The sequence below is a fragment of the Microcaecilia unicolor genome, chromosome 1 (assembly GCF_901765095.1).
Source record: "Microcaecilia unicolor chromosome 1, aMicUni1.1, whole genome shotgun sequence".
NCBI lineage: Eukaryota > Metazoa > Chordata > Amphibia > Gymnophiona > Siphonopidae > Microcaecilia > Microcaecilia unicolor.
In genome coordinates this window covers 444090022-444106628 of record NC_044031.1, presented here as the reverse complement: position 1 = coordinate 444106628, position 16607 = coordinate 444090022, and the positions used below count along the sequence as shown (strand labels likewise).

Here is a 16607-nt window from a genome sequence, read left to right as displayed (position 1 = left end):
AAATACATGCAGTTAACCGGAGCGTGCACTTAACTGTTGTGACCCAAAGAAGCTTGACATCTGATAAACATATGTACAGTACTGTTTATTATTATACGTACAGTATACAGTCTCCTTTAACTGACGTTAGGCTTACTTGAAGTAATCAGTTATAGTCCTCTGTATACTATTGGGTCTGTGAGTTCCATAAACTACGTCTGCCAGACAGTAAAAACTGTCATAGCACTGACATCCAGTGGCCTCCAGATAGGCCCGCAGGGTGTTGAGACTCTCCAGCGCTCTTGCAAAAGTGACAGGAGGAGGTTGTTGAATTTCGTCAGCATGTGCCTCGCTCCTCATTTCATCATCTGTTTTATCATCAGCCGTTGTTGCCTGCGTGTGGATGCATATCTCGACATCAGTGCTGTCTTCTGCTGTTTGTAGATCGTAATCAACAGCTACATAGCGATGAAACTCCTCTTCAGTAAAACTGGCTGGGATGTCAATAACCTGTTCATCTGACACGTTTGCAACAGCTGCATCTGTTTCATCCCTCTCCACATCCTTAACAAAGCTTGCCCGCTTGTAGCAGTTCATAATGGTTGCCTGTGTAACATGATTCCAGGCTTCTTTCTGCATATGTAGGGAATCCAACAGTGATAGATTACGAGCCAGTTCAACAGCACGTTTATCCTTGCCAGTCTGGTCATCCATAACACTCATCAGACGACGTAGCACAAGAGCCCGATAATGTTTTTTGAAATTGGCTATTATGCCCTGATCCAGAGGTTGGATCAGAGAGGTAGTGTTTGGTGTCAGGAAGACCACCTTGACGTTAGACACCCTGATATCATCACTGTGTGCAGCACAATTATCACAAAGCAACAAAATCTGACGCTTTTGTGCCCGCATTCTAGTATGTCTAACTTCTTTAGCCACTGCTTCCAAATTTCCCCAGTCATCCATGAATTTGCGTTAGCCTCATATGACACAGGAAGTCGCTTAACTTTCTTGAAGCAATGGGGCTGTTTGCTCTTTCCAATGACGAGGGGTTCCAACTTCTCACTCCCATCCATATTAAGGTAAATCCTTCAACGTTTTACCTCCAGTAGTTTTGGCTTGTTTGAATGCAAGTGTTCCATCAGGAATCGCTCGCCAGTAGAGACCATTTTCGTCAGCATTGAAAATGTCACAAGGTGCAAACTAATTCAAGATGGTAGGAAGAACTGAAACAATCCAATTTTCAGCACCAAAGTCATCAGTGTCTTGTGTCTCACCATGCTGTTTCTTGAATTTTATGTTGTTCCTCTCCTTCCATCTTTCCAACCATCCAACAGTGGCTTTGAATTCAGTTAGTCCAAGACTTTCAGCTAGCTGGTTAGCTTTCTCCATAAGCAGTGGACCACTGAATGGAAACACTTGAGAAAACCACCAAAGAAGAGCATCTTCTACAGTGCTTTTTTTGTAGAAAAAAAGGTGCCGGTACTCATTGTGGGCGGGGTCACCACATATGGCTCCACCCCTATGATAGCCACACCCACATTGGCCACACCCCTTATAGCAGCCATGGCGCATATAAACAGACATTATTGAAAATATACTAGTATAGGCGAAAAAAATAACATGATTTTTTTTCATTATAAATAATTTCTGTAAGCTGCTACAGCTCCAGTATACCCAGTGCAAAATAAGACAACAGATTTAAACACTAAAATGAAAATAAAATGATTTTTTCTACCTTTGTTGTCTGGTGACTTTGTTTTTCTATCCATATTGGTCCCAGCCTCTGATTCTGCTGCTCTCTATCTGTTCTCTTAACTCCATTTCTAGAGCTTCCTTTCCATTTATTTCTTTCCTTTCCTCTTCTTCATTTCTTGCCCTACATCCATAAGTAAAAGCTGGATCCTCCTCTGCGGAATTGACTGGAGGAGGTACAACATGGATCCAGCTTTTGCCTATTTTCTCCATCCAAGTGCAGTTTTTCTCCTCTCTTTCCTTTCCCTCATCTCCATCTATGTGCATCTTCTTTTTTTCTTTCCTCCGCTCCATCCATGTCCAGCATTTCTCCTCTCTCTTCCCTCCCCTGTATCCATATAAAGAAATAATTCTCTCTCCCCTCTCCTCCATCCAAGTGCATTTCTCCTCTCTCCCCGCCAACCCCTCCATCCATCCATGTCCAGCAATTCTCCTCTATCTCCTGCTCTCCTCTCCATCTATGTCTAGCATGTCTCCTCTCTCCCCTGCTCTCCCCTCCCATGTCCAGCGATTCTCCTCTGTCCCCTGTCCTCCCCTGCCATCCATGACCAGCCATTCTCCTCTGTCCCCTGTCCTCCCCTGCCATCCATGACCAGCCATTCTTCTCTGCCCCCTGTCCTCCCCTGCCATCCGTGACCAGCCATTCTTCTGTGCTCCGTCCTCCCCTGCCATCCGTGACCAGCTATTCTTCTCTGCCCCCTGTCCTCCCCTGCCATCTGTGACCAGCCATTCTTCTGTGCTCCGTCCTCCCCTGCCATCCGTGACCAGCCATTCTTCTGTGCTCCGTCCTCCCCTGCCATCCGTGACCAGCCATTCTTCTCTGCCCCCTGTCCTCCCCTGCTATCTGTGACCAGCCATTCTTCTCTGCTCCGTCCTCCCCTGCCATCCGCGACCCATTCTTTGCCCCCTGTCCTCCCCTGCCATCCGTGACCAGCCATTCTTCTGTGCTCCGTCCTCCCCTGCCATCCGTGACCAGCTATTCTTCTCTGCCCCCTGTCCTCCCCTGCCATCCGTGACCAACCATTCTTCTGTGCTCCGTCCTCCCCTGCCATCCGTGACCAGCCATTCTTCTCTGCCCCCTGTCCTCCCCTGCTATCTGTGACCAGCCATTCTTCTCTGCTCCGTCCTCCCCTGCCATCCGCGACCCATTCTTTGCCCCCTGTCCTCCCCTGCCATCCGTGACCAGCCATTCTTCTGTGCTCCGTCCTCCCCTGCCATCCGTGACCAGCTATTCTTCTCTGCCCCCTGTCCTCCCCTGCCATCCGTGACCAACCATTCTTCTCTGCTCCGTCCTCCCCTGCCATCCGTGACCAGCCATTCTTCTCTGCCCCCTGTCCTCCCCTGCTATCTGTGACCAGCCATTCTTCTCTGCTCCGTCCTCCCCTGCCATCCGCGACCCATTCTTTGCCCCCTGTCCTCTCCTGCCATCCGTGACCAGCCATTCTTCTGTGCTCCGTCCTCCCCTGCCATCCGTGACCAGCCATTCTTCTCTGCCCCCTGTCCTCCCCTGCCATCTGTGACCAGCCATTCTTCTCTGCTCCGTCCTCCCCTGCCATCCGCGACCCATTCTTCTCTGCCCCCTGTCCTCCCCTGCCATCCATGTCCACTGATTATCCTCTCTCCCCTCCCCTCTCCTTCATGTCCAGCAATTTTCTCTTCCCTGCCCTCCCCTTCTTCTCCAGCCCCAGCATCAGACCCTCAGCCCCAAACCTCAGTGTCTGTCCTTGGTCCCTTTTTCTCCCAGCCACAGAGTCAGACTCTTCTCCCTAAATCAGCTCCCTTCTCCCAGCCCCAGCAAAATACCCTTCTCTCTCCTCAACCCCTAGCGCCCAGCATGTGCCCTGTTCTCCCATCCCCAGGGTCTGCCATTCATCCAACCCCCACATCAGACCTTCTCCCCACCCGACGTCGAGATCCAGCGCCCCTGCCCCAGCTGCCCGCCCTCTGTGCTTCCCGACAGCCCTGCTTTCCGGTCCAAACCTCCCCCCCCCCCCGCGACGCATTTCAATCTTGTATTTATTTTTTTTACTTGCAGTCACAGCGCCGGCGTTGTTGAGAGGACCACGCTCGCCTCCTCATGCTTTTCCTTCCCTTCGCTGTTCCGATTCGCTGCCTCTCAGTGTCCCGCCTTCCTGTGACGTGTTTCCTGTTTCCGCGAAGGCGGGACACTGAGAGGCAGCGAATCGGAACAGCGAAGGGAAGGAAAAGCATGAGGAGGCGAGCCTGGTCCTCTCAACAACGCCGGCGCTGTGACTGCAAGTAAAAAAAATAAATAAAAGATTGAAACACGTTGCGGGGGGGGGGGGGGAGGTTTGGATCGGAAAGCAGGGCTGTTGGGAAGCAAAGAGGGCGGGCAGGGGCGCTGGATCTCGACGGGCGGCAGGAACGCAACTCAGGAACCCTAGGGAAAAAAGGTGCCGGTACGCCGTACCGGCGCGTACCGGCACAAAAAAAGCACTGATCTTCTACCTCCTCAGCTTTTCCCGCCCTTTTACGTTTCCTGTGTGGATTTGTATTGTTTTGCCAGTCTTCCAGAAGCTGATCTTTCTGCTTCAAGACACATGAAATTTGACTGGGATTGACACCATATTCTTTAGCAATAGATGCTTGACTTTGTTTGTTTTCAAATTTTTTAAGAACTTCTATTCGTTCAGCCAGTGTTAAAGTCTTACGGTTCCGCCGTGACAACGACTTCAGTGTACATTCTAACAACATTCTTTCGCTTATTCTGCCTGTGGCAGTTAAAGGGGCAGTAAATTTGAAATCTCGGTTGTCATGCGCCAGTTGGCTTCCATATTCCATGCGCGTGCTTATGCAGAGTCTTCCCTGCAGAGGAGCGGTCTTAAACCATGCATATAAGCGAATCTTGCACTAAACCGAAGTTTGTCCCCATAGAAATTGATGGCGCCAAAAACAGGACCGAAGTACAGCATGCAGTTAAACAGAGCATGCGCTTATCCGACGTGCACTTAAATGGAGTGCACTGTAACTTTATAAACCAGAAGAAGCAGAAGAACAAAACTGCACACTTCACAGTGCAACACAAAAAAACAGTGAGGATGGAAAAAAACAGTCAATGTTGTACAAAGGCCCTTTAATAAGTGTCTTTAAAAAAAAAAGAATGACTCAAAAACGGACCGTGTTTTGGCTCACTTGGCCTGCCTCAGGAGTCTGGAAATATTTGCTCACAATGTTCTCAATGAGATCATCTGGTGCCGCATCTATTGAGTCACTGTGTTTTTTTTAAAAGACACCTTTAACTGTTTTTTTTTTTTTTAAAGTGCACCATTGTTTTTGTCATTTTCACTGATTTCTGTATTGGGTAACCTTATAAAGCCATTTTTGAAGGTATGTAGCCACATATATGTGTAAATGGCCTGGTACACAATTCCAACTGATGAAAAAGTATGAGTGTTGAGATGATGATATGTACTTCGCTGGTAGGTATGCACGGAGATAGAGTATGGGTGGAGCGCTGGCAGAGTTCACAATTATGCACATAAATTACAAAACACACTAATTTATGCACATACTAAATAATCTAGGCGCAGACATTTGCACCTGTTTTGAACAGGTATAAATGTCCATGTCTGCAGTTTAAGTACCATTTCTGCCACTTATGCTACCACCTCACCCCTACCTTATACTTTGGTTATAATCACCTCACCCCTACCTTATACTTTGGTTATAATCTTTCCAGCAAATCTAGTATATGGTACTCATTACACATGCCATGAACTCACCATAGATGCACACATATAAAGATACAACTCCAACTCTAATTGCCCCTGTTCACCCATTCAAAAATCCCCCTTCCCTCTCTCCTGCTCCATTCAGTGCCCAGGTCAAATTAGCATCTGTGGCCCTCTAGCAACAATCTCACAGTACCTACCACTAAGGGATCAAGCAGCTACAAAATATAAAAACACAAAGCTGCACTTTTCTCAAATCTGACTCATTCCAGTTTCTGAAAATCTGAAATAATTTTTTTCTACCTTTGTTGTCTTGGTATTTTTTTTTGTACACTATTTGCAAAGAGTGCACACTATTATCAGTGAATGAAAAATAGCCTTGGTAGTATAGCGGCCCCTTCCCTCACCCTGATCAGTCTCCCTTCTTATCCACCAACATAAAAAAACCCATCCCTGGTTGTCTAGTGTACCCCTCTCTAACCCTGTCAGACCCTCCTCCTAGGTATTTTCAAGAAGCAGGAACAATGTCTACTCACTCCTGCCTCTACTCACTCCTGCCTCTGTGCCACCAACTTGGAAAATGGTAGCACCTGAACCTGTGTGGTTCATTTTGATATCCTTATAAGGCAACATGACCCCTAGTAGTACTTCTGTAATTGTCCTAAAGGTGCCAGACTGGGCAGAAGCAAGTGGGCCTCGCTCCTGCCCAATGACCCCCCCCCCCGGACCACCACTGCTTGTAAAGGTAGCCCCTAATGGGGGTGGGGGGATTTTGAAGCTGCAGGAGGGTCTTGAGGCCGCAGGAGGGGTGGTCTTTAGGCAGTAGAATGGGGTTTTGAGCTGAGAGGACCCTGCTATGTCGGCTTGGGAATACAGGGACAAGGCTTTGTGGCCCTGTGGTCCTGAGATGTAAAATAACCCCAGCTAAAAGCTAGGATTATTTTACTGTGATTTCTGGGCCATAATGTTACTTGCATTGTATCACTGCAAGTCGCGTTGTGGTATTAACATAGTAATGAGATGAAAAACAGGCATTTGGGTAACTATGGTGATTTAAATATTGCCGTGGTATTTTTAGTAAAGCAGTATTAGGATCATTTAAGTCATGTTAAGGGCCAATTAACACAACTTAAATGGCATAACCCCCTTTACTCCCCCCAGTGGCCACTGACCCCCTCCCAGCCCTCTATGATGTGACAGTGACAGTACATACCAGGCTCTATGAGAGCTTTACATATGATGGCCATTCTTGTTAGAGCAGCAAGCAGACCCCAGGAGTGGCCCGTGCATTGGACTGTAGAGAAGAGGACTCAGGCCCATATTCCACTCTCACCGGTACACTTATGGTGGAGCATGTGAGCCCTCCAAAATACACTCAGACCTGTGTTTACAAAGGAATGCTATAAATGCAGTAGCATTTTTAATGCACATTAATGGCTGATGCACGTTAAATGCTAACATGCGTGTAGGAATGTATCGGCGCATTTGCATTTAATGTGCCTTGACTAGATAAGCACACAACTGTGGAACGCGTTACCAAAAGCCTTGAAAACTACGTACCAGGGGCGTATCTGCGTGGGGCCACAGGGGCCTGGGCCCCCACAGATTTTGGCCTGGACCCCCCTACCGCCGCCAACCCGTTGCTGATCTTTGCTGGCGGGGGACCCCAACCCCCGCCAGCCGAGGTCCTCTCTTCCATTGCAGCAGGCTGCAAATTGCAAAGCTTCCTGTTCTTCTGAGTCTAACGTCCTGCACGTTCGTCAGACTCAGAATTTGAAACTGAGTCTGACGTCCTGCGCGTTGTACGTGCAGGACGTCAGACTTAGAAGAAGTTACAGGAAGCTTTGCAACTTGCAGCCTGCAACGAAAGAGAGGACCTTGGCTGGCGGGGTGTTGGGGTCCCCCACCAGCAAAGGTAAGCAATGGCAGCGGGGGAGGGTTGGCGGCGGGAGGGGGTGGAGAGAGTCGTTGGTGGTGGGGGGGTCTGGCAATGGCGGTGGGGGGGGGGTCGGTGGTGGTGGTGGTAGCGGTGGTGGCGGTGGCGGCGGCGGGGGGGGGGGCTAAAATGTGCCCCTCCCTCTGGCTCTGGTCCCCCCTACCGTCGGAGTCCAGATACGTACAACCACCTACACTTCTGGAGAACACTAAAAACTTACCTGTTTAAAAAGGCATACCCTACCAATACAACATAAATGCCCGATATCTGCAACAAACAAACAAAAAAAAAAACCCATAATACACATAACACAACCCTTCTGTGTACGATTCCCTTATGTGACTATACCACATGAACGTTATCTTACCACAACTTTACTATGTATTTGTTTACATCAGAGTCTGCAATCGCCTCTCCGGTACTATGTAAGGCACATTGAGCCTGCAAATAGGTGGGAAAATGTGGGATACAAATGTAACAAATAAATAAATAAAAGTGCGTTAAAAACACTAACAGGCTTTAGTAAACATACCCCTAAAAATACCTACTGTATCTACATATTGGTGATACCTGCAAGCTTGAGAGCTATTGTAGTGGTGTACAGTGAGGTACAGTAGGTATTTTTCTGCTTCTGGAGGGCTCACCTGTTCAACCAGGCCTATAATGGAATAAGTAACTAAATTGTTAGTCTCACTCACACACACAAGGAGTAAGTCGGGCTGCACATACTGCAGCGGGACATGTTTATCCACTCCTACCCTAGCTGAGATAATATTTAAGCATCTCTCTGTCCTCATCTCCAACTTTCTCTAAATCAGTCACCTACTTTTTAATTCTTCTTACTCTCTTACCTATCTATAGGTATCATCTTTGCTTTACCTTTCACTATCAATTAAAAATGTTCTATTACATATTGTGTTGACATTGTAAGTAGTATACTATGCCATACTTTGCATTGTTATTTGAATATTTTGACTGCTGTAATTGCCTATTCCTCATGCTTGATCTATTCTTATTGTACACCGCCTTGAGTGAATTCCTTAAAAAAGGCAGTAAATAAATAAATAAATAAATATAAGGGGGTTATGGTGAGATGTGTACCTGGGACCTTTTATGTGAAGGCCACTGCAGTGCCCCCTAGACTGCCCTACCCTACTGCTCTGCTGGGATGTCTGTGTGGCCAGTCTACTAAGAATGATGGCCACAAGACACCCCAATAGCTGATTTTGGGGCATTTTTCTCTTGGATGTTTTATTATCCAAAATGGTCCCAAAAGAAAAATGCATTGAGCACAAAATGACCAGGAGAAAAGCGATATTCATACATTGCAATGGACATTTTATTTCTTATTTTCTTGTCCCTTATGGTACCCATTTACCCCTACCTTACCTGACCCTTTTTCTAATTGTATTTGTTTAATACCTACCCTTTAGATTGTAAGCTCCTTTGAGCAGGGACTGTCCTTCATTGTTAAATTGTACAGTGCTACGTAACCCTGGTAGCGCTTTAGAAATGTTAAATAGTAGTAGTAGTAGTAGTAGTATTTGGCGTTCACCGTTACGGTATTTTGTAAGCCACATTGAGCCTGCTAATAAGTGGGATAATTCAGGATATAAATGTTACAAATCCTATAATATAATTCTCACCTCCAACGTTCTGTGCCTGGGACCATGGATCCAGTGGTCTGCGAGGCACCATCAGTGATGTCCCATCTCACACCCCTCCCAACCTCTGATGTTCCCCTCACACCCCTCCCACACTCCGCCCCCCTCCGCGTAACCTAACCGCCCTCACACCACTCCCACCCAGTTCAATACTCTGCCCTCAAAAAAACGCTGCCGCCCTCCCTTCCCAACATTCAGACTGTCGGAGATCGGAGAGGACGAAGAGGGAGGGCAGTGAGACGGTGCGACTGGCGAATCGGAATACAGGGGGGAGGGAAACAGCAGTGGGTCCGACCGTCGGAGATGACGAAAGCCGAGGTAAGCAAGGAAGCACATTGGTTGACCTCGGTTTCCACTCCCTTACGCAGCCGTCATTCCTATACACTACAAAAAAAAAACAAAACTATGAGCTGCTGCTTCACACTGTCATTTTTACATTGAGGGAGGGAGGGAGGGAGGGGGTGTTGGAGGGGGAGGGGGACCCTGCAACTGGGAAAAAGGGAGGGAGGGAGGGGAGGTAAGCAAGGTAGCACATTGGTTAATCTCTGTTTCCACTCCCCTACGAAGCCGTCATTTGTATACACACAAAAAAAAGCCAAACTAGGAGCTGCTGCTTCACACTGTCATTTTTAAATTGAGGGTGGGACGGATGGGGGGACCCTGCAATTGGGAAAAAGGGGGGGGCCCTGCAACTGGGAAAAAGGGAGGGAGGGAGGGAGACCCCCCTGCAACTGGGATGGAGGGGGGACCCTGCAACTGGGAGACAGACCTGGGGGGGCCGCCACCCTGGAACTGGGTGGGAGGGAGGGGGGACCCTGGCATATACTCTCATTCTCACACACACTCGCACCCAGTCTCACTCTCTCTCTGTCACACACACGCGCATATTCACTCTCTCTCACACAGTCACTCTCACACACACTCTCTCAAACATACACACTCCGAGGAAAACCTTGCTAGCACCCATTTCCTTTAAAACAGAAACAGGCCTTTTTTACTAGTAAATAAATAAATAAATAAATATTCAAAAAGATAGATGTTTTTCAGGTTCGACTATGTTCACTACTCGTGTTTTGGATGTTTCTAGCAAAATGCCCCAAATTAGAGTTAGACAATTTATTGAAAATGCCCCTCTAAACCAACATAATAAGATCAGAGTAAATATACAAAACTGGCTTCACTTTGAGTTAACATATATTGCCATTATAATCTGGTACTGAAGCAGAATGCTGCATATTTTCCTTCTATAGTCACTAGCAGGAGTCACTCGTATTTATATTACAGACTTGCTGGAACAGGAAAGTTTTTAATGCAGTCTTGAATTCTCTCAAATCCCTCAATCTCTCAAATATTTGCTGGTAAATCAATTCATAGCTTTGGTTCCACTATATAGAAAACCGATGTTCTATATTCCTCAAAATGCACCACCCGAAATGAGGGCACATCTAACAAGTTAGACACAGAAGATCGCAGATAACGCGATAGATGATGCAAATGCAAAGGTGCAGAAACCACAGGAGAAGTCTTATCAATTAAAAGTTTAAAAACCAACATCAAAATCTTATATCGAATCCGATACTTGATAGGTTCTACCAGACTAGGAGAAATGGCATGGATGGTTTGTGCCGATATTCAGCAGTACTTCCCAGCAGAACATCAGCAGATGGCAGGGCACAGGCGATTTTACTGGGTAGGAGCTTCTCCTGCCCAGTTAAATCGTTTTGAATATTGACCCCAACAACAACAATAATAAAGCATTTCAATGCTTATGGACTGCAATAATACCTCTACTGTTAAATTTATAGCCCTTGTATGAGTACACATATGTTTGTGAACCTCAGGAAGATATTCTGCTGCTTAGATGTGTAGGAGAATGAATCCTTCAGGTCAATGTACTAAACTGTGCTCTTTAGTATATAGCCCATACTATTTTGCTACTAAGAGTGAATGGGCTCTGTCGACATTGCTGCACCGGGAATCACTAGCAAGGCTTGATAAGAGGTCCTAAGAGTTATACACAAATAATCCCAGTAGCAAAATTGCAAGTATAATTTTTCTACACACTTTTTTTTGCATAAACTTTAACCATGTCTCATTCAGGGGTCCTTTTATTAAGGTGCTAGTGTTTGTAACACGCACTAAAAATTAACATGTGCTAAAAACGTTAGCACGCCTTTGTAAAAGACCCCCTCAAGGATTCTAGCAACTATAAAGACTATTATAGAATACCTTTCTTGGGACCGCTTTTTCTAACATCTGAGGCACTTAATTTTCCATAAGTGCATGCCTCAACTTATCTTTTAAACAAAGGATCTTCTAATATTTTATTTTTAAAGAAGCAAATAAAATTTTCCTCAAAAGCCTCACCCACGTGAATGCAAATTTTAAGAAATCTCATTTTAAGTCACTGTGCTGTAGTATACCACAAGTTGCCATAGCAACCCTCATCACTGCTTCGCTGATGGCAATCTGGGGGAATGCTGCTGGATGTCTGCAGATTTCCAGTGACTTTCAGCTGCTGTGCTGTGAATGGTATTCTTTTTTCTTTTTTTTTTTTTAAGTATATTCTTTTCCACTTCTAATGTTTCTGGAGAGATTTAAGCTGTTGCACACTTCCTTAGCTGATTTAGGTTGGGTTCATCAAATTCTACCTTCCGTGGATTGCCTAACAGCTCTCTAAATGGTAATCCAAGAAACCATACTGTGCAGCTCTTGGCAGTTCTGCAGCATTAAAAAAATATCTGTCCAACTCCAACTGAGTCAATCAAACTAAGGTGTGTATTAGAAACAGCCTCCTTTATCCTAACCATGCTATTTCATTTCCATCCCTTAAATGGAATCCGAGAACAATATGAATATTTACCTTTTTGTGAATATCATAGTTTTGACCTTAGGAAAAAATCAGCAAGACATTTTGTCAAGAGAAGGCCCCCTACATACCTTGCAAGGATAATTCTTTGTAAAAAGTAATTCTCTAGAATGATGGCATGAGGGACTGAACTATAAGGGGATTATCTCTGTGTCAGCGCTCACAAATCATTCTACAGCTGGGACTCCAAACTCACATGGTTGCAGAAAGTGCATGAGCTCCAGGTGGCACTGGTCAGTGATGTCCTATGGAGCACCCACCCAGGTTGCAACCCCAAAGGCAGGTTTTGCAACCCATTTGTGGTTGCGAGCAACAGTTTATGAAGCTCTGCTCTATGTGCTCTTTATGATGGGCTGTCCATGAGAAACCCGTTAACTGTGACTGTGAAGGAATGTGCTTATGTTTCTTCCATGTTGATTAATATATTGTGTCTATATGTCCTTCTGTCTGTCCTACCCTTATCCTTATTGGTCCTGTCTGTCTTTCCTGACTTAGATTGTAAGCTCTTTTGAAGGGACTGTCTTTTCTTCATGTTCAATTGTAAAGCGCTGCGTACGACTGGTAGCGCTATAGAAATGATTTATAGTAGTAGTAGTAGCAGTAGTGTACTTGTATTTTATCGAACCGGAGTCTGTCTCTCCGGTATTGTGTAAGCCACATTGAGCCTGCAACTAAGTGGGAAAATGTGGGATATAAATGTGTTAATTAAATAAATAAATATGGATTTAGCTTATGTTTTTTTTTTTTTACAGTAGTTCATTGTAAACTGTGTTCAGGTACAGTATGCATTTTAGGGGCCTTTTTACTAAAGGGTCTCTCTTCTTCTTTTTCCTTCCTTTTTCTCTATGCCTTCTTCCCCCACCCCCTCTTCTTTTCTCTGCTTTCCCCCTTTCCCCTTTTTTCCTCTCCCCTTCTATTCCCCTCCCTTCCCCATTCCTCCTCTTTTCCCCTTCCCCTTGTCCTCTTTCCTTTCTTACCCCTCCTTATCCTTCCCCCTTTTTTCTTTTTTTCCTCTTTCTTCTTTTTCTCACTTCCCTATATTCTTTCTTCTTTCCCCTTTTTTTCTCCCTTCCCCCTTCCTTCCCTCCTCTCTCCCTCCTTTTCATCTTTTTTTCCTTAGAAAGTTCTGATATATAAAATCACAATATACTAATAGGTTTTTCAATTAATGAGAGATATATACACATCTTTGTAGGTTTGGCTGAATTCTTATTTTATTTATGTACTTACAGTTGTATTTGACACATTTTATATAGTGTAACAGCTTCTTTTACAAAACCACACTATCGATTCCTGCGTGGCAAATGAGAGGAAGCCCATTCAATTCCTATGTTTCCTCTCATTTGTTGCACGGGAATTGCCAGCACAGCTTTGTAAAAGAAGCCCTAAAGTTATTATTGCACCATTGGTGTTTTGTTGGTCATCTCCACTGTTTTCTGTGGTGTACTGAGTGGTATGGACTTGTGTTCTTCTGTTTTGGTTGGCCAGGTTAGTCCTAGAACTTATCCGGATAATAGCAACTTCAGTCTGCTATCTGGTTAATTTAGCTTACTGTAAGACAGCCGTCTATCTGTATTATCCGGATAGTGGATTGAATATTGCCACTATCTGAATGAAAGTTCCAGGTACTGATCTCCTTATTCAGATATTCAGCACTGGCCACTATACTGTGCAATTGAACAAGGCCAAAACAGAGTATACGTCTAAACTGATTCATTCTCCATGTATAGAATCCCACCCTAGTTGCTTAACTGTAAGTGACCAATACAGAATTACCACCAAAGAAGATAATTTTATAATGGGGCACCTAGGTTTAGCCTTATTTTATAAAGGCACATAAGCATCTATTTTTTTAGTTGCTAAATTACTGTTATGTGTTGCTGTATACTTTCTTGAATAAAATATATTGAAACATAAATAAAATGCTAGTGCATATCCAACAGCAATATCACCTACATTGCTGGTGTGGACATTATGCCTGCTCGAGAGAAGATGTAAATATCCGTGCATACAGTATGCAAGTATACCAATAAATTGATATAGTTTCTAATGAACGAATATACTTCATGAGTCTTCCTGCACACCCCTCAGACCGTACCTCCGGCAGCTTCTACAGCAAAAATATGCGTGTTCATGCCAAAAGCATGCACTTTTATACCTGACCTAATTTTATATTACCACATACACATTAAAATGACTTTATAAAATTACCTCCAAAATGTAAAGTTGTACCAAACAAGAAGCTATAATTTAAGTTTTTCAAGCTATGTTTTATATTTTTAACTTAAAGCTCATGCTTCATACTTGGTATGTAAGTCAAACAGTTTTCAACATCAAATGCTCTGTTTTACACACCAATTGCCTTCAGATGTGTTCATGCTAAAAAGGTTGATCACAAAAAAGCATGCCTTACCTGCATTCCTGGTTTGATGTCATCAGTTCGTGACCAAGAAACCAAAAAATCTGAAGAATCTCCCATCAGGCAACCTAACAGGATAAATTAACATGTATTTCATTAACATGTATATCAAAAAGTGAAATGCATATCCTTTGTACACTAATATACTAACAGAGGAGAGACTTGGAACACTGTAAGCACTGAGGCGAGCACTAACAGTGAATATGAAATATTGAGATCATCTCCAGCACAGTGGCATAAGGATGAGGTTCATTTCTCTCATGATATGCACAAAATTAATTCATTTTGAGACCCTGCTGCATTATGTATATTTTACTTATAAGTGATAATATGGATCATGGGTGTAGTTTGGGGGGCAAGAGGGACCATTGTCCCCCAAACACTGCAGGGTGGAGTGCTACCCTCTTATTCCCTTTCCTCACATACTCCAGTACCTCCCCCTCTTTCTACCTACCCTGTACAGCTTCTCTCCCCAATTATTGATGTTTCCGAGCTTGTTAGGCACATCTCCGATACATGCTCAAAGTTGGGTGTAGAAATTTGGGTGAGATACATAGAATCCGGGGGTCAGTGCACTGAGTATCTGTGACCTGAATGCTCTGTAGTTTAAGCAGCAGATTGACTGGCCTTTTGCAATGTTTCCATATTGTTTAAAGAGAAAAATAGAAAACTACTATTTTCTTGTGAACACAGGAAATTTCCTGACATAATGATTTATTTTTCCTTGATAGATATCGTCATTGAAAGAGAATTGTGATGAAATGTTTTTTGCCCCCTCACAGAATTTCTGCAACCTTCTTGCTGTCTTCCTTTGTTAGCCCTGGTACTTTTAGCCAGTTATATACATATCTCTATATCTAAATCTATCTATAGATAGATATAGATAGATATGTATCTATCTATCTATCTATATCTACAGTATCTATCTACAGTATATCTCTCTCTCTCTATATATATATATATATTTGTAACACTTATACCTTGCGCTTTCCCACTCATTAGCAGGTTCAATGCGGCTTACATAGTAGGTTAAACAAAGTAGCATAGAATGGATGCAGCTATGATATATTAAGTAGAGAGGTGGTTGTTTAAATAGTAATACAGAGGAACAAAGTAATATAAAATGCATGTAGATGTAATATAGTAAATAAAGAAGTGAGCATAAGATGTGGATAGGTGAGATGGGCAAGGAAGGAGGATGGTAGAGGTAGGGAATGGGAGATGGGTGTGTAATGGGGTTATCGTGTTGTTTATAATTGGAGAATGAAAGGGAGGGAGGAAAAGGGAAGTACTAGAATGTATAGGGAGATGTAGGAAGAGGAGTGTACTAGAAGAATTATATATATATATACAGTGGTGGAAATAAGTATTTGATCCCTTGCTGATTTTGTAAGTTTGCCCACTGACAAAGACATGAGCAGCCCATAATTGAAGGGTAGGTTATTGGTAACAGTGAGAGATAGCACATCACAAATTAAATCCGGAAAATCACATTGTGGAAAGTATATGAATTTATTTGCATTCTGCAGAGGGAAATAAGTATTTGATCCCCCACCAACCAGTAAGAGATCTGGCCCCTACAGACCAGGTAGATGCTCCAAATCAACTCGTTACCTGCATGACAGACAGCTGTCGGCAATGGTCACCTGTATGAAAGACACCTGTCCACAGACTCAGTGAATCAGTCAGAGTCTAACCTCTACAAAACGGCCAAGAGCAAGGAGCTGTCTAAGGATGTCAGGGACAAGATCATACACCTGCACAAGGCTGGAATGGGCTACAAAACCATCAGTAAGACGCTGGGCGAGAAGGAGACAACTGTTGGTGCCATAGTAAGAAAATGGAAGAAGTACAAAATGACTGTCAATCAACAAAGATCTGGGGCTCCACGCAAAATCTCACCTCGTGGGGTATCCTTGATCATGAGGAAGGTTAGAAATCAGCCTACAACTACAAGGGGGGAACTTGTCAATGATCTCAAGGCAGCTGGGACCACTGTCACCATGAAAACCATTGGTAACACATTACGACATAACGGATTGCAATCCTGCAGTGCCCGCAAGGTCCCCCTGCTCCGGAAGGCACATGTGACGGCCCGTCTGAAGTTTGCCAGTGAACACCTGGATGATGCCGAGAGTGATTGGGAGAAGGTGCTGTGGTCAGATGAGACAAAAATTGAGCTCTTTGGCATGAACTCAACTCGCCGTGTTTGGAGGAAGAGAAATGCTGCCTATGACCCAAAGAACACCGTCCCCACTGTCAAGCATGGAGGTGGAAATGTTATGTTTTGGGG

At 44.3% G+C, this 16607-nt stretch overlaps 1 protein-coding gene across 1 annotated transcript in view; it reads right to left on the bottom strand.

The window, feature by feature from the left end:
- Positions 1-16607, bottom strand: part of DOK6 (docking protein 6) — a 521378-nt gene that overhangs the window by 41867 nt on the left and 462904 nt on the right. The window contains exon 9 of the mRNA XM_030186837.1: positions 14309-14382. Within this exon, the coding sequence (XP_030042697.1) occupies positions 14309-14382 (74 nt within the window). The remainder of the gene's footprint in view (positions 1-14308; positions 14383-16607) is intronic.